At 39.4% G+C, this 18,905-nt stretch overlaps 1 protein-coding gene across 6 annotated transcripts in view; it reads left to right on the forward strand.

The window, feature by feature from the left end:
- NT5C3A (5'-nucleotidase, cytosolic IIIA) overlaps positions 1-14,972 on the forward strand; it is a 29,215-nt gene extending 14,243 nt beyond the window's left edge. For 2 of the 6 annotated variants that reach the window (XM_063325526.1, XM_063325523.1), the window contains exons 2-10: positions 2,185-2,291; positions 9,275-9,373; positions 9,829-9,898; positions 10,620-10,666; positions 11,068-11,153; positions 11,413-11,502; positions 12,721-12,883; positions 13,340-13,540; positions 14,300-14,972. In XM_063325526.1, the coding sequence (XP_063181596.1) occupies positions 2,185-2,291; positions 9,275-9,373; positions 9,829-9,898; positions 10,620-10,666; positions 11,068-11,153; positions 11,413-11,502; positions 12,721-12,883; positions 13,340-13,540; positions 14,300-14,401 (965 nt within the window). In that variant the 3' untranslated portion in view covers positions 14,402-14,972. Of the gene's footprint in view, positions 1-1,656; positions 1,806-2,184; positions 2,292-4,835; positions 4,927-9,274; positions 9,374-9,828; positions 9,899-10,619; positions 10,667-11,067; positions 11,154-11,412; positions 11,503-12,720; positions 12,884-13,339; positions 13,541-14,299 lie in introns of those variants that run through there. The other 4 variants (XM_063325524.1, XM_063325522.1, XM_063325525.1 and 1 more) reach the window with 4 other exon arrangements.
- Positions 14,973-18,905: the final 3,933 nt, after the last annotated feature.

The raw sequence follows: 18,905 nt of genomic DNA on the forward strand, positions 1-18,905 counted from the left end.
ACAAGACTCATTTATACCAGTACCATTGTCACCTTTGAAACACATAAAAGCTCCAAGACAGGTACTCTGCAAATGGAATGTATAAAGTGATGTCTTTACCTGAAGTACATGATTCATCTAGCAAGCATATTTTACTGCATTGTTCATGAGACTTTTTAAAATTGGAAATCCAGCATTGACATAAGCTACAGCTTTTTGTTGTGCAAATAATTCATATTTATTTGAGATTATACATAGCTTTCCCAAACATTATTAGGGAGATACTATTAACCCAAAGCATGCTAACTGTATTAAAATACTACAGAAGGTAATACTCCTTGTATGTTACCTATTACACCAATATACAAATGCTATAGCAAGTAGGTTAATGGGAGCTATTAATTCTGGCAAATACCAATGCCAAGTAAGTTTGATTTACTGTTGGGTTACACCACGACAACTGCGTATAGTCTTTGCAGGGATTATGTTATATTTTGAACATGCCTTTCAAGCTGTTTTGCTGCTTCAGGATACAGCAGACCTCAACATGTACATTGCAGGGGGGGATCTTGTTCAATTCTAAGAGGATGATTTTGTTTCATTGGGTCAAAATACAGAGAGCACAACTGAAAAAAATGAAAGTACTCTTTGTAGGTCAGAATCTGAGGAATCCTGACAGAGCACATACTGGCCCACAGTTGGAATGCAGACCCAAAACATATATGGATCCACTGTACCATTCAGAAGAAGTCTATTGATTTTTTCAATGTAGAAAACCAGCAGATCCTCCTTACGTGGAAATTTTCATAATGAATGAATTTCTAGAGCCCTGGTAAAGGGGGGCTCTGTGTGTTTGTGTTGTAGCATTAGGGATTTTATATGTGTTATACTACTAACCTGCCCTTGCTTCAGTTCTGACAATTGCACTGGTCGCATTCATGGCCAGGTATGGATTGGTCTGATGTTTGTCGTTAGTTCTGGCAGCCTGAAATAGTGATCAGAAACCTAAGGTTGAACATGAATTATGCGATAGTATAGGGAAGCTTGCGCTGTTGCTGTAGGAAGAGTTAACTTCACGTGATGCTTCCAAGCATTTACACAACTTCAAAGTGTAAATAAGATTAGACAATACTTCCTCCATCTTCTCACAGTAAAATAGATTCCTTCTAAATACATCTTGTGTGTCATGTAGTTACTGTCTTTGATCAGGCGACATGCCTAATGACAAACTAATGGAAGCATGTTGAGTCTCTCAAAAATCCTGACAAACAAGCCTCCTTGATTTCCTGTTTCAGTATCACATAGATAATTAAAGTCAAAGCAAAGATTAATTAAGTAATCAATTTGCTGCTTCTGCACAGATAAATGTGTTCTTCCTTGTAAACGTTAATGAGACCGTGTCAATGCGCTTTCAGAAATTTGTGGCACTCTGCAACAGGAAATCCTAAAATACTTGGGAAGGCTTTGTAAAAGGGTTAAAAAGTAACGGCGTAGTAAACTTCTGCTTTGAAAAACAAGTGCCTTCCTCTGTTAGAGCCGCCCAAATTCGCCTGCCGCATCCCTGAAAGCTGTTCATGCAGCGAAGGTCAGAGGTTTTGTTGTTGGTACACCAGCCGATCATCCGTAAGCCCGTCGGGCTGTAGTGCTGAGCATAACAAACTGCTGGGCGCTGCTGACGTGCGTCACAGGACCCTGGGGTTTTGCACGGGGATTAGTCAGGCTGTATTTGGAAACGCCCTCAACTGCACTTTGTGCTGCTATATTAGTGTTCCTCAAGCAAGAGGAATTTTCTTTTGCTTCTGCAGCTGCTCCTGCAAAACCCTCTGGTAAGTGCGCACAGTGTCTGTCAACGGTACTGACTGTCTTCTGCCTGCGGTTTTAAGTCAGGGTTATGAGCCGAGGCATTACTTACAGTTGTTTATTGTGACGAAATGTCTTTTTAAACGAAAAATCTGATAGCACAGAATTGGCAACAGCATTGAAGGAACAAATATATTTACCAGTTTCTATTGAATAGGTTAATTCAACTTAAATGTTCCTCTACTTTTAAATATGTATCAGAGCACTCTTAAATGTGGGTATTTTCAGAGTGACGTAGCTATGTACCGTGCATGTCTGCTTTTATTTCTATACAGCAGGTATAGCAAAGATCACATAATATAGCAGACCAATTCTTAAAAGGATTTGGTTGGTTTTTGTTGGCAGCCTGTATGCAAGCCCTGCGTCTCTGGACTCTGCTTGCCACCTATGCTGTTGCAGTAGGACAAAATCAAGGACAGAAGAATCAGGAGTGCCCTAAGCTCAACGCACAGGTATTCTCCTTTAAAAGCACAAGAGGAAACGCTGTTGTCATGTTTTCTGTGAATACGCTCTCCAGATTTTTTTTATGGTTTTTTTTCCAACCTAAATATCAGAGTCTAGCCCATTAAGTGTAAAAAGATGTAAATAATTAAACAAAATGGGAAAAATTATTTTTAGTAAGCATCTTATTCCCTTTCTTAAAATAGCTTAGGTAGCGAAGCCAGTTCCAGTTATTTCATGTAACCTGTGCTGGGTATCCATTTTTGCAGCATGTCATCAAGCAACTGTGAAGATACTCAATGTTCTGTGGTTTCATTTTCATAATAACATTTGCCTGTTTACTTTTTAGATAAGTAGCCCTAAGGCTATTTCTTGGCAAAACTACCAAAAGAGTAATTTGGTAATTACTAGTTACTAAGGATTTCTTACTATATTTGAGTTTACATCATATGAATATAAAACATATTATGGTTTTGGATTTGGTAAATATAAATTAATAAATATCTGTCCTGAGCTCAGATTATGCTAGCAGACTGTCTGATCACTAGCGCAGTTCTCCTGACCAGCTGCACGTAATGCAGTGACTGATGTGACTACAGTCGTGTTCAGTAGCTTTTAATGTTCCTGTCTAAAAGATAAATCTACTGCAGCTGGGGCTGCTAAGAGAAACTGCTGTTGCACGCATGGACCAAAATTCGAATTTTCTGAATTAAAGCCAAAACTTGGTTTATATATATATGAGCATATGAGCACACGTAGCTGTACATGAGCGTATGTAGGTGGAGGAAAAGATACGCACACACTCCCATTCTGTCGTTTTTGTTAACGGCTCCCCCACTTCTTGCAGCTCCTGCATTGCCAATAGCAGAAGTTACATGAAGAAGCTTGCATGCTTTTCAAAAGTTTTTTGCTAAGCTTTGTTTTCTAGAGTAAGTAGATGAAAGTAATGTTCTGTAATAATATCAAAAAGAAAACGGGCGTGGAAAATAAGATGTAAATGTGAATTAAGGAATGTGCCCCTTTTCTTTATAATTTCACCAAACTGATACTTTCTGCCACCAAGAACACTGAAACCAATTTTCCGTAGCTTGCCAGGGTATCAAATTTCACAGCTATCACTGATGCCATGCCCTGCCTTGGTTGGTACATGTCCACAAGTAAGTATATGTGATAGCTAGTCTCAGACCTTGGAACTGAGCATTTGCAGTTCCCAAAATAAATGTCATTTATTCTTGGTTTATACTGTTTACCTGGAAGCTATCACCATAGACTAGAAATAAAATTTACAAATAATCGAATCCTATCCATTTTATCACTTTGTTTTGCATTTTCCTTGTTCAGAAATAACATTAATAGTTCCCCCTCCTCGCTACCCCACCCTGCTGTGTCTTCTATATCAAAAGTTAATAGGTTTGGAACCTAGTCTAGTCTAAGGCAGGTTTACCAACAAAGTAGTAAAAAAGAAATTGTGTGATAATTGAAATTCACATACTGTCAACAGTATTACAGCTGGTTCTTACTCATTGTCTTATCGCTTTTATGACATTATGGTCATCTGAAATTTTGTGGAATATTCTTAGTATGTTTGTATGTGCGAGAACAGTCCTTATTATTATTCAGAATTACTGACACCTAACAAAGTGCTCTGTCAATCATTGAGAATTATGGAGAAGTTCCCTTAAATTTTTATCCACCCATATTGCAGGGTGTTTTCTTAGCCGTGATTTTTGGGAGGCATCCATATTAGATTAGTCTTTGTAAATAAGAAAACTTTCTATTTGCCAAGTAGTGTAGTCTTACAGGGTATCAGTATAAAAATACTTTGCCCCATTTTTTTATGTCCTTGGTTAAAGCATTACTTAGCAAGCTTATATTTTTAGTTATTACTAGTAATATTTCAGACTCTGTATCTGGATTTGATTGTGAAATGAGCCATATCTCCATGTAGTTAAGATAGCAAGTCATCCATCAGCTCATCCTTCCCAACTTAAAATTACAGACAGGGAAAACAAGAGAAGGTCCCACAGTCGTCCTTTGTATCAAGTTTCTTTATATTAGCTACTCTTCTATTGGACTTTTTTTTCTATTTTTTTCAATCACGGGGACTTACGTTGTTGTTTTACTGGGTAGGGAAGCTCTACCTCCAGCACTTCGTAAAGTTCAGTATAATCTTAACTCCAGAGTATGACATTACACCTTGTACGCACAATCAGTTATTAATTCCCTGGGATATCTGATTGGAAATGCCTACTGTGGCATCTGTGAATTCACTTAGACACCTACCTTTCGTTTTAGTGATTATCATCAACTCTTGTTTAATAATTCAACTGATGCAGCATGCACTTAGATATACAGTCTCACATACTGACAAAACAATATATGGAGGCAGCACCCGGATACAACATAAAAGCAGCTCTGTTTGCACTCTTGCTATCCAATTGTGCATTTCAAAAGTAGAATTCATTATGTTCTTTACAGTAAATACTTTTCCTCGTTATTTAACCCAGCTACGGCGATGCATGTCTTGTGTACTAAATAGACTTGTAATTTTTCAGAACTGTCCTTGTTGTAAATGACCCATTCTGTGGTTTGTAGGACTGGGGGATTTCCAAACCTGCGTGAATCCATTACTGTTCATTCATCAAGGTATGACTATAACATTGTTAGCTACAAAAGAATTTCCTACATCCTTATTCCAGTTACCTGCTATCACAAACAAGCAGATCTTTTTTTACTTTTCATAAATCAAATTAAGCTCAACCTTTAAAATAATCTTTTTCGGTTTTGTTCTCCTTGCTCCTCTTTGAAGGCTCCTTAAAAATGTCAGAGACTAGAAACTTAAATGTATTTGTGGCCAATGTATATGCCGATCACAAATTACCTTTGGGAGTTGTCATCTTTTAACATGTGTTTTAAAAGGAATACCAATCTCTGAGCTATTCAAGGAACAAATAGATATCCTTGGTAAGAAAGCAAAACTCTTCTCAGACTTTTATAAAATGACAGAATAAATAGGGGCACTTAAATGATTCAACATGGTGTACTTTCAGCTGTCTCAATGAAATATTAATTCCTTTTCCTGTGCTTATAGGGTTTTAGTCCTGTATGTAAAAGCTCCTTCCTCTGAAAAGTTTTCTTGCCTTTGTTAGTTGCTGTGGAGTATTTTGTTTGGCTGTCTCTCCATATGTGTTCTTCCCAGTCAACTGGTGCATCAGAATTTTGGGCCTTTTGTGTATATTGAGTTGACTCCTAGAGCTCTCTTAAACACTTAATAGAAAGACAAATTTTATCAAATTGACTGGACTTTTCTTATTGGCATTTTTTCACTCTTTGTTCTTTCATCTGTCTTATCAGTTCTTTCCAACTTGAATCTGCTTGTCTCTTTCAACTCTGAAGAATGGCAAATATGCAACAAAAACACAACAGCTAGACCCGGCAGAAGGAGACAGTTTGCCAGAAAACTGGTGACTGCTTATTAGAGAGTTTTGTTTACTTCTCATGTAATAATGGTAAAGCCTAAATAAAAGAATTGCTACTTAACATTCAGTTGCAAATATGAATACAAGGAACTAGTGATGGGAACAGTGGCTATTTTGACTAACCGTATTTGACTGAGGTTTATCAGATGCCATATCCATAAAGAAGACTTGGTTTTGCCTATGAAAGTGCCTGTGAGACTGACATTGGGTTATACACGCTGCAGAACACTTTTTCCCCCCCCCCTAAATTAAAATACTCTTCAACAGACTTCAGTTCTTGTGTAAAAATGAAAGATGTATTAGAAATAAAGGAACCTTAAAAACTGATCTCAAGTAGGAGTGTCAGTTTACAACATCAAAGCAGGAAGCTTTCCTCATATTCAAAATCTTAAGCAATGTCTTGTTTAACATCATCTACTGAAGCGTTTACCAAGGAGGTTTTTCCTCAGGGTGTTTCAAAAACTTGCAAAAGTCCTCTAGTCTGAAATAAAACAGTAGCAAGCAATCCAGCTCTCCTCATACAGTCTCTCCCTCTGATCTCTCCATCTCCCCCAACATCTGTTCTGTTTAAATTAGTTATATTAGGAAGTCGGTTGCTTAGTATCTAAGTAAACCAAACAACGTTTGAACTAATTCTTACAAAACGACACATTTAGATTTCACTTTGTTTATTTTATTGCATTACAAGTCTAAAAATATATATATGTAATTTGCCTCCTGAAAGTCAAAGGAATTAGACTAGTCAATTTACAGTGAAAAAATTACAAAACCATGTCAAATTGCTTTATCTTTCATTATAGAGAAAAAATGCTATATATCCCCCAAACAAGTGGTAAAGTTACTTTTGTTTACCAGCACCGTATAACATATAAAAGAAATACCATAGAACACCTGTAAAGAGTTGCAGATTGTTAGTGTTTTGTTTCATGAAGCGAGACCAGTTGACATACTTCTGCCGATAATTTTGAATAAATATCTGTAAACACTTTGTAGATGCATTTCTCAAAAGATTAGGGAATTCTTTAACAGATATTTTTCCGGAATTTTTTTTTAAAATGCTCATTAGCTTTCTTAACGGTTCCCAGTTTGGGATGTAGGTGATTGTTGGAAGCCAGTCCTAATGTACCTTTATTTGAATTTGCTGTGCTAATAAAAGTAACAAGGCACTGCAGCCACATAGAGAACAACTATCTTGGTACAAGAGGTACCATTTTTACAGAAAATGTCTTTGCCATTGGATGGCAAAGGAAAACTTTAACTCTTCCAAACTGAGTGAAAAGAATCCGTTTTTTTCTCTATGATGAGACTTATAAAGCAAAGTAGTAGTAGATACCCTGTAATGACTTAAGAATTTTCGGAAATATATTCTGGTATAGGTGAAACTTTGGGTGGGTGGAAAACCTTGGAAAATTTTCAGGGTTTTAGAAGGATTTATATGTTCTGTTTCCATGAGTGTCTTTGAGGATATCAGCCAGAAAGTAGCAGTAGCATACCGGGGATTGGAATTATTTGTTATATTGAAAAATAGGAACACTGGTGTGGAAGAAAAGATACAATCCAGCAAGAAAAAATGTAAAATGTAGCACTTTGTGCAACTACCTGTTTCTGCTTAGGAGTAATTTTTCAAGAATATTTGGTCATTACCCGCTGAATTTGAATCATTATCACCACATTGCTGCTAACAAAGTAAGTATATTCACATGTATATGCAAAGATATTATCTGGAAACATGGGACAAAGTCCTGGAAACATGGGACAAAGTCCCAAAGACATGGGACAGGCTTCAGCTGAAGCCTGAAAAGCGCAGAGCAGAAAGGTGATACCCACGGTTATGGATGTGTTTCAAGAACTATATGGTTCAAATGGGTAGGCCAGGACAACATCAAGAATTGTCGGAGGTTTAGAAAATTGTGCTCTGCAAAAGAATTAAAGGGATTGGGGTTCTTTAATCAGGAAGAAGGGAAAAATATCCATCAGCATCTGTGAAAAAGAGTAATTTCCTCCAAGTTGAATGACTTAAAATTACAGAAAGGAAGGTTAAACAGAGATTAAGCAAACTTTTCTGAACATAAAGATAGTTGAGCACTAAAATACCTGGTTGAGAAAAGCAAGGAATATGTGAGTGAAGCTTTTGAAGAATGGGTTAGACAAGTATCTGCTGAGAATGATGGAGCTGTAATAGTTTGCTCCTGCCTGAGGGCAGAGTGGACTAGGACGATATTTAAAGGTACCTTCAACTCCTCCTTTTTCCTAACACAAGTGTCTTTTCCGTTACAAATGCGTGTGTTTGCAAGACTTTACAATATCATCTTTTCCTTAAATGATTGATAACCTAATTGCAATTTGACTTCAAGTTGGTTGTTACTAATAAACAAAAGGCATAGTAGCATCAAGAGCGGCAAGAAAGAGTGTTCTGTGACTTATTAACAATTGGCGATATGAGAACTCTGGTTCCAGAAATGTGTCTGGAAATAGAAGCTGCTTTGTTTTTTGTTTTGGTTTGATTTTTTTTATTAGCTCATTGCAGCAAAGATTACATGCCAGCTGTAAGAAAAGGAAAGCTGAATGATCAGACTGTGAAAAATGTAATTCCTAGCCCTTCATCTCTGACATTCTATACATAGAAAATAAAATTTGCTACTCATAAATGGCCACGTAGACAGACTGCAAATGTCTGATGCCTTTGGTTTAGAAATAGTCCATACATGATTATAAAAGAAGGGAAGGAAAACTTCTGTCAGTAAGTAAGTAGTTCTTTTATCATTTCAGCAAGGTCGAAGAGAAGCTTTTAGAGTAAGCAAAGGGCCGGGTGGGGTGCGGGGAGGGTGGTGTTTGGGGAGGGGGAGGGGTTTTGTGTGCTGGTTTTTTTCCTTTTTTACCGAATTCAGCATTTTTCATAATATTCAAGAAATAGTCTTCATTCAGAAGGAATATGTGGTGTGATAGCATGTGTTATTTCAAAAGTGTGTGGTACAATAGGCAATGGAAAATTATAATGCACTGGCTAGGGAGCAGGAGTTACTATGCAGCCTTGTTGCATTGGAGTACTCAGTTGACACATGCAAAACAACGGGTGTCTCAAATCAGCCTGTCTTCTTTATCTATGTTGAAACTTTAAGGGCGTATTAATGGCACAAACAGCTAGTTTTAAGATTCACCATGTCCCAGTGACATACTCGAACCATAAGGTGATCCCCCTATCTCCGTTACTATATATCTCCATAACTTCATACAAATACAATTAACTTTCCTGTGAGTGTCAGCTTATTGAATAATTTGGTATTAGGAGAAGACACAAAAACAGATGTTGAAAGCAAACGGAGCAGTATGCAGTCATCAGTTCATACATTCAGAGTACTTTCTGTTTCTTCTTACTCTTAACTTGCCTTCCTGTCCTGAGCATGTCTTGATGTCACGTGAAAGTGTTTATAGATGCAGAGCTTCCAATCTGATGGTATTACCTAGTAAGTTTTTCTCTGTAAGTATATTTCTGTCTTTGTTCTTATTCTTCATAGATGCCAGAATTTCAGAAGAAGACTGTCCATATTAAGGACCCAGGGAGAGTAGAAGAGATTATTTGTGGCCTCATCAAAGGTGGAGCTGCCAAACTTCAGGTAAAGATAGTAGAAGGTGTAACCAGTTTGGAATGAAAGCAGTCATGTGATTGTTGCTCTGTGCCAAAAAAATTTAAGAATATATATATATAACAGAAGTCAACCTTCAAGAAATCTCCAAAACTTAGCCATCTGTTAACTCTTTAAATAGCCCTTGTTGATTCACTATAATTCAGCTAGACACTAGTCAAGTAATGATATAAACATATAAGTTTAGTAATTTCAGGAAATATTCTGACGAAATGAATTAGAAAAACAGTTCTGTTTTTGTTAGAAAAAAAAGTTATTCTTACAGGATATTCTGGCTAACATTACAATAGTTCAATAAAATAGGGAGATATCTGTGACACGTGCTACTCAGCTGCAACTATTGTTGATCATTGAGAATTTCTAGCCATTCTTTATTTTGTCCCTCCATGTTGTAAGACAGTTTTGCTTTTTCTTTCCTTAAATAGATTATTACAGATTTTGATATGACATTAAGTAGATTTTCCTACAACGGAAAAAGATGTCCAACTTGTCATAGTGAGTACTTTTTTTTTTTTTTCTAATAATACGGACTGGTTTGTTCACTCCTTTTAGTAAATCTTAGATTTTAATTTTCTATCCAACTTATTCCCTAATATGTGAGATTTTATATTGACTTGTTACCTAACATGTACATCCTAATGAGGAAGCATTCTAGTGACTGTCTACATGTGGGTTTATATATATATATATTTTAATCAGTCTACGTGAATTAAAATCGGATAAGTTGTCATCCACAATTAAAACATTAAGTTCTGAACCATAGGATTTTAGTGGCTAGATATGGTAGGGTTGACTTATATTTTTTAAGTGACCGTAATAGTCCCAATGCCTGCAAGAACCAGTTAGTAAACTCCTCAGAATTCTTGGCGTTTTTATCCTGTAGCCTTTTAGAACAAAGAGAATCCATTTACTAACGAAGTGGGAATCCTAAAACACAAAAGATGCCTCGTGATGATTTCAGAAACAGTTAAATCTCAAGAAACCGATAACAGAGCTTGTAGTTGACCTTTTAATTCAGAGATGAGGGGAAGGACAGTAATACAGCTTCATGCTTGTGAAGAAAAATGTGCCTTTTACGGGTTGCTGTTAAGAAAAGTTCTGAGGAAACATAGTGATATGTCATCAGACATTGTCATCTATGCCATTTACAGTGTGGTAGAGCAAAATAAAAGAAATATACCTTCTTGTTTAACACTTTTTTTTTCACCCCCCCCAGACATCATTGATAACTCTAAGCTCATCACAGAGGAATGCCGGAAAAAGGTAAACAGAGAACCTACTACCTGTTGGTTTGTTGTACGGACAACTGTTACTATTCCCTGGCTGCAGTGCCTGTTGAGTTTCGCAGCATGGCAAGACAAGGGACACTTTCAAATCCTTAAAGCTCTCTGAGCTTTCTCACTGACTGCAAGACACCCCATCACTAATAGAAGTGAACAGAAGTATTTGTATTCTTGATAGCAGCAAGTAGTTGGGTTTAACAGCATCCACTTTTTCTTCTTAGATGTATTTACAAGCGAACTCTTTGTTCAAAAAGCATTTCAGATTCCATTTTATCTAAATAATGGCATCAGAATGAAGAAAGTTATTTTGATTGGTTAGATCAAATACCAAGTGTTATTTTATAAAAATACATTAAACATCTGCTGGTTTTTTCCCTTCAGTTATTGCAGCTGAAAGAAACCTATTATGCTATTGAAATTGATCCAGCTCTCACTATTGAAGAAAAATATCCATATATGGTAGAATGGTAAGAGACGCCTCCCATCTTCAAATTGTGCTAAGATTAGATTTAATAGCTTTTAAAAAGCAAATTAATGGCAGTACTTAGCTTTTAGCTAACACATTAACTGAATTAATCTCTCTGAGCGTTGCGCAACAACGGTTTGTGCTTTGCTGTTAACTTGAATGATCAGGAATGAACCATACAGGACGCTTTTCATCACGAGATTTAATGAAAGGTGAATCTTAATAAGTCAGTTTCGACCCATTTTTTGTTTATATTCTAGGTACAATAAATCTCATGCCCTACTCATTGAACAAGGCTTACAAAAGGATAAGTTTGCAGAAATTGTGAGGGAATCTGATGTTATGCTGAAGTAAGTCCCTTTTGATTTGAACAATACTGTTTCCGAGCACTTTCTGTAGATTCTTACTGTGTGTTTTCAGGGGAAAAACAAACAAACAAAAACATTCCTGAGAATGTGACACCGTAATCTTGGAACACAGTGAGCTCTTCATGCCCCAGCTTGATTCATATTTTGTAGCTACATGCTTACAATGATTACACTGTATACACTAGAGATATTAAAAAAAAATTAAAATTACACTGGTGGCCCTTTTTTTGTAAGGGGAACGTTTCAACTTTGTTCCTTTGGCAAACATTCCCTAGAATAGTCTTATCTGAGATAAAAATGCAGTGTCTTGAGGAATATGTTTTATATGTTGTATTAAATGCTGTTCTTCCTTTATGGCTAAAGGCAAGTTTAAGCAAAATCCTTTTTGAAATGCGCTGTGGCTCCCATCTCTTTTAAAGTTCTCCAAAATTGTCTGTAAATTTTGGACTACTGAAACAAGATGGTAAGGCTTAATTTGTGAACTCACTAAATTCTTGGCTTTTGCAAAACAGGCAAGCACACTGTCTCTGCCTGTTTGAAAGCCTGAGTCCATGTGGATTGAATCTTCATTCACAGGCTAAAATTCCCTCAACAAATGTCATCGTAACTTTCTTTTTTAAAATATAAAATTATACCAAGCAATGTCTGTGTGGAGAAGGTGTATAGAGAATATTATCTTGTTCCTGGAGTAACATCCATTGTTTTGACCGGGTACTGAAAACTCAAAAGATTGCAGGAAAGAGTGACAATAAATGTTTTCAGGATTTCGAAACAAAGCAAAATTTGGTTTATGGTAATAACCCTATAGGAAGTCAAATGTTTAAGGAAGGAAGATTGAAAGGAAATGTACAGCCTGATAGTAGCTAGAGAGAGTTACACCAGTTCTTTGCTTTTTCTGGGGTGTTTGGGGAGGGGGAGCTGGTTTTTAAGGCTTTAAAATATGATTAGATGTTTGTAGGGGAAAAATGATACAGATCAAGACCAAACAGCTTGACACAAGAGTTTCTTCCTAAAACTATGTGTCGTGGGTTAGGTTAATGGTTCTCGCTAATCTGAAAAGGGGAGGCAAAGGAAATAAAGTGAAATGCCCAAGGAAAACTAATTTTCTTTTCCAAAGATGATGTGAATGTCTTCTGAGAATTGACTTTTCTTGGCTTGCTTTATTTGAGATTTGATTAGTATTTACATCCTGTGTTACAGAGAAGGATATGAGAACTTCTTTGATAAGCTCAGTGAACATAATATTCCCGTGTTCATATTTTCTGCTGGGATTGGGGACATTCTTGAGGAAGTTATCCACCAGGCTGGAGTCTACCATTCTAATGTCAAAGTGGTTTCCAATTTCATGGATTTTGATGAAAATGTACGTATGAAGCAACACATCCTTATCAAACATGACTATTTGTTGTATGTAGTAGCTATTTATATATACTACAAGATGAACATTTTAATGCAGATGTAGCCATCTATCCTGCCATATAGAAAATTAGAATTGCATTCTCAGCACTCTCCCAGGCAGAGGATAACAGTTCAAGCACTGTTAGCGTGGCGTGACTGCGATACCGTTCATTTCCTTTAATGACAACCTCACACTCAGCCCAGTACAGCGCTGCTCCTCCTCCAAGCAGGGAGAATCGCTCTCTGTCTAGTCTTAACAACGCTATTACAGTCATTACATTATTTAACCGTAATTTATCTTGTTCATCATTAAAGATTGCATAGTGCAACGTTAGTTCAAGAGTAGTATCACCTATTGCATTCTAGATTCCCTCTTGTCTGTATTGATACTAGAAATAACTTCAGTGGGCTTTTTTTATAGGGAATATTAAAAGGATTTAAAGGAGAATTGATTCATGTTTACAACAAACATGATGGTGCCTTGAAGAATACAGAGTACTTCAAACAACTAAAAGACAACAGTAATATCATACTGCTGGGTGACTCCCAAGGAGACTTGAGTATGGCAGATGGAGTTGCAAATGTTGAACACATTCTTAAGATCGGCTATCTCAATGACAAAGTAAGTAGCCTCATAACCTTTTGAACTTTGAGTGAAACACTGTAAAAGTGTTAGATTAAGTTAGATTTCAAACACTTTTCATGGATTTCTTGCCTCAAGTTTTTGGGGTTTTTTTCTAACCCACGAGCTACAAAAACACAAATGTAAATTGCTTTAATTTTTGTACTGAACTACTTCCGAAAAGGTGTTTTGTTGAGAAGTAAAATTCAGAAGCTAGAGATATTAGTTCTGTTAAGTTCCTGTGGCTCCTCCCACTTCTTTCAATACTGGATTGATAACCGAGCAAAATTATAACCTTCCAAATAACAAATTTAGGTGGTGCCTCCCCTCTTTTTTTTTTCTTTTTCCTTTTTTTTTTTTTTTTTTTTAACCCCCCTGAGGAGCCACAGAACCAAGGAGACTGAGGATTGTTTGCTAAGTTGTAATGCCCATCCAGTTGCATGCAGGAGAGAGGAAACTTCAGTTTTCTATTTCTCTCTGCCTTTCAGGAAGCCAAAGAAGTAGTTTTTCTTTCAGTATGTTTATGTGTGAGATCCTGGAATAAACATGAGGTATTATATCCTGGAATGCGCACACAGTTATGTCAGGCTAGTCCTACTCTGTCATCCTGTGGAATTCACTTATAGGAGCGATACATATTTCCATGGCTCATTCCCTGAATTCGGTGGAAAGACCGGGCAATATTTTAATGACAAAAAGCCTTTCAATAATTAATTCTAAAACTAAGCGGGTCTTTCTCTTTGTCCCTTCTACAATTAGGTAGACGAGCTTTTGGAAAAATATATGGACTCTTACGATATTGTCTTGGTGAAAGATGAATCCCTGGAAGTTGCCAACTCCATCCTACAGAAAATCCTGTAAATTGCAGTCTCAAGTCACTCCATTCCTTCCAGGAGGCAACTGGACAGAAGAGCACACATGTGCTATCTTAGATTGTTTATTACTCATTTACAGAACTGTTTAATTTAATTTAAGACTTTTATCTTCATTTGGGTATTTGGAAATATATATATGGTATCCATTGTCAACTAGAAGCTCCTTTTACTGCTCTTAGGCTGTTCTTTATTGTCTCACACTCCTATTATAACTAGATTTAAATTGGATTTATAGATGTGATAAACTGCTGCTGCTGGGATACTATGGTTCACTGTCTTTTAATCAAGCATTTCAGAGGAGCATTTTAGAAAACGTGGCTATTTTGTAAAATTGAAGATGTAAACGTTCTGTGAATAAGCAGTGTGCGCGTTCGTGTTGCCTTTTCTTCTTTCAAAGAAGGTATTTCAGTCTCAGCTGTACTTTGAAGGATCATACTCATATGCTACAGACTTTCGCAGAAGTTTTTCATACATATATTTTTCTTCAGTAAAAATGCTTTATTCACGCAATTCAGGCAAAGTGTTTCTTCTTAATAGATTTTTGTATCATTACAAAATATTGTGTATCCTTACTGTTTCTTTATCCTCTGTGGAATGGGAAGAACGTTTTAAGTTAATGTATCTGAGGTAAAGTTTCTCATCTTCGTAACAACAAATACTTTTACAAGCTAATAGTACACAGCCATAACTTCAGCCCCTTTCCAGATCTTATTTTGCGTAGTACTCCACTTCTAGCCTGCTGTTTCATGTCAAAGCTAGCATGGCTCATTTGAAAGAATTTCTCTTGGCATTCTCAGTGAGTGGCTCCGGGCACAAAAAATCAAAACAAAGCTAAATCTTAATCTTGGATTTTAAAAGCTGACTTCGCCATCTTGCAAAATCAAGTTTTCTTGCTCCCAGCCCCATGCCTCAGAAGCACTTATGGAAGACGACTCCAGACTGGCTTTAGGTGACATTCCCACTCTTTGCAAACTGTGAGCGCAAGTATCAGTACAGCATCTGGCTCTTCTAGCTTCGTTATGCACGTCCTCTCTGTGTAAACACCTACTGAATCTTCAGAAAGTACTTGCCCCGTAGTGAACACGTTACAGGCCCTCTCACGTACAGAGTGGTACGGCTGAATACAGCTGCAGCCTTGGAAGCCTACTCTGATATGGTATAGGAGAAGTTAAAGATGGTGTTGTGACCTTGGTCCTAAGAAGCCTCAGCTGTACCAGCTCTATTCATTAATAGGAGAGAGGCAGCCGTACAACTTCCCTAACGCGCAATGTAGTCACCGTTCCCCTTTGCTTGCTTTGATACACAGCAGGAACTGTGCCATCTTCCATTCCCTGAGGAATTGTAATGAAATATGGGAGAGCCTAGATCTGCATTCCCTCCCACCAGCAAGTAATGCATATGTCAAGAAATGGCCTCTTTCAGTCCAACCTGGGGTCTGTTATCTAAATTCTGACTCAGTAGCACCGGTCATATTTTTTTTCCCCAAATCAGCAGACTTACATCTGTTACCACACCTACTGGAGCTTTTCCAAGAAGGCAAGATGGGGGTGGTTTCCTCACTCCACCTCTGTGTCCTCTGCAGTAAACTGAAATTAAATCGTTCCCGTGTTTTGAACGCACGGCAGAGGCTTGATGCACGATCTGAAGCATCCTTTCGTAATCACACTGCGTGCCGTGTGCCGGCGGGGAACTTTCAGGAATTCCAGCTTGCATCTTAACAGGCAAAGACTGGGGGGTGATGTCCTCCTTGTGTACAACCTACAGCCGCGTAATTCCCTACTCCCGGCACAGGGACGCACAGATCCCCAGAAGCGGGAGCCTTAGAAGCCGTCCATTTGCGCGGAAAACCACTTAAACCGTAAGGCGGCCGAGGAGAGGAAGGAGTCTTGGCTGCCTCCCATTTGAGAGCCGTGACTCAGGCGGCAGCCGAGTGGAAGAGCTGAAAGCGCCCCGGCGGTGCCCGTGACAGGAGGAGACGGGAGCAGCAGCTGCCTCAGCCCCGGCCTGCCAAGAGCCGGTCAGCCAAGGCCAGAAGATGAGGAGAGCTCAAAAGCCGTAGTGACAGCTGCTGAGTCAGTGGCATCAAGAGAGCTGCTATTCACCCTCTCTCTCCTACACACGCACACGACACCGAGTGCCCAGCGGCGGCGGGAGCTGCGGTTGACGTGTGACTGACCGGAGCACAGTCTGGCCGAGTGGGAGACGCTGACACAGAAGGGGCTGAAGGTGAGAAGGACTCGTGGCAGCGGGGCTGAGCAGGGGAGGCGCTGCAGGGCGAGCAGCTCTCTGGGGTGGCAGGAGTCGCAGGCGAGGGTGGCGGGTTGGGGTGCAGCAGATCCCTTGGAGCAGCCAGGGACAGAGCGGCTTTGTACCAGTTGTCACTGAAGAGCAGGAGGAAGTGCGTTAGAACATGCCAGCCAACCACCGCGGGACGGGACAGGCTCGCAGGCGCCCCGGACACCCAGCCAGGAGGGGTGGGAAGGACGTTCCTCAACGCGCAAGGTACGCGCTTTCTCCCTTTCCTCTCCTTGGATGCACCATTGAGCCAACCATCGTACCCAGAGACCCTGTGGCCTCTCTCCCCGGCCCCCCCATTTCCCTGGGCCAGGGAGGAGGGCGGGATGGTCGCATTGCAAAACCGTAAGGGAGGGCGCAGCCTTCTGCACAGTCCTCTTCGGCCAACACTACGGTTTCAGCAAGATAAGCAGGGCGATGTTACGTGTGACCCTGTCCCACAGGACACGAGCGTGAGCTGCCCCCTCAGCCGCGTGGGCATGGCAAGGCTCTTAGGGAGCGCTGCAGCATTTCCAGGGGAGGTCAGCAGGCACAATTTCTTTAACAGTCTACGTTTTGTGTTTTAGCACCCACAGAATTTACGTTAGCTGAGCTAACGTCAAGGTTTGAGGGGTTTTGGCGGGTTTTGTGTTTTTTGAACGAGCAACCGCAAGTGGCTCTTTTGTCGTAGCCGCCAAACAAAAGTCCAAAAGGCAAAGGCCTTCTGAAAAACGCCAAGGTGTTTGGATGCACTGCTTATTACTCAACCAGTCTCCAAGTGCAAGGGGCTAATTACCAGGCATTACTCCCAAAGTTTACACTGGGACAAAATTTTCCGTTTACAGGCAGGTTACCTTTGGAATACAGATAACAGTTAACATTTAGAGTCTGCGACAAGTGGCTGATAGCCACAGCTCCGCAGCACAAGATGTGTCAGCAACACGCGCTCTGGCACAACATCATTCTGGCTTCAAGCATAACAGATTTCCCTGGCGTTCCCAGCACTGCCGAAAACGTGGGGGCAGCTCTGCTCTCGCTGTGCGGCGGTGCTGAGAGGCAGGACTGTCCCACCTGCTCATCCAACTTGTCTCAGCATTTGACATAAACTCAGCGATCCTCCCCCCCAGAATTTTCCCTCAGCCTCACTCAGCCCTACAGGAAGAAGCCGTCACTCCTCCAGCGCGATGAGGATCTCACTGTTCAACCCCCCCACAATAAAAAAAAAAAAAAAAACAAAAACCAACAACCAAAACTAGATAGGAAAGCACATGCAGAGCAATATGGAAAAGGAGCAGGCAGTATCTTTAAAACGAGTTACCAAAACAGATCTCCGACTAGATCTTAATCCGAGTTACTGAAAAGCGAATCCAGCCTGCTGGAGCCCAGGCGTATCAGAAGTGATCACTCGATGGTTTCCCAACTGCATGGACGCTTAAAAGTCTTTGCCTTGGTAGAGGACTTTAGATCAAACGATCCTGTCTCAAGCTTTTTATAAGGAAGGTTTTCCAATCTCACCTCCAAGCGGATGGGATAATGAACTGTCAGTCACCAAATGTTCAGTCCACAATGACGATCACTTAAAGAAAAGGATCCTTATCCTTCCTGAAGGAGGCAGGTGAATTAAGATCTCCGGCACGCTTTCTCCTTCTGTCATTGCATCCTGTCAGTCTCAGATCTTCTGTTAAGGGTCTGCCAGAGCACTGAGCCTTTGCTGGGACGCAAGAGCAACTAAACCACGTTGCAATCATCTGACCGAAACTCATTTCCTGCACAAAGGGTATCCGCACGCCAAATCGTTTACTTCTTGAAATGCCATATGTATCGCTTTCTAGAAAAAACAGTTCCTTACATGATCAACCTGAACCAGGAGGTCTGATTTAAGAAGCCCACATAGTGCTGTACAGATTATCAATGTCCTTTCATCATCTCGCTGCCAACCGTAACTCTTGCTGATACGGTAATTAAGGGAAAACACAAGATGCGTTTTTAGATATCCTCCACTTTTTCAAAATCCCATCTTTTTGTCGCTGGTCTGTCGGCTAGAAATAAGCACGGCTACTATCAGTCACCTCCCCAAAAGCACGGACAAAATGAACGGCAAACGAAATTAACACCCCAGCTACAGTTTAAATCATTCTTCTCCAGCCTAATGCTCACAAATGCCATCCAGATTCACGCATTCATTGTGAGGAAAGAGATACTACTCACAGTATGTC

This window comes from Chroicocephalus ridibundus, chromosome 2, assembly GCF_963924245.1.
Source record: "Chroicocephalus ridibundus chromosome 2, bChrRid1.1, whole genome shotgun sequence".
Classification (NCBI taxonomy): domain Eukaryota; kingdom Metazoa; phylum Chordata; class Aves; order Charadriiformes; family Laridae; genus Chroicocephalus; species Chroicocephalus ridibundus.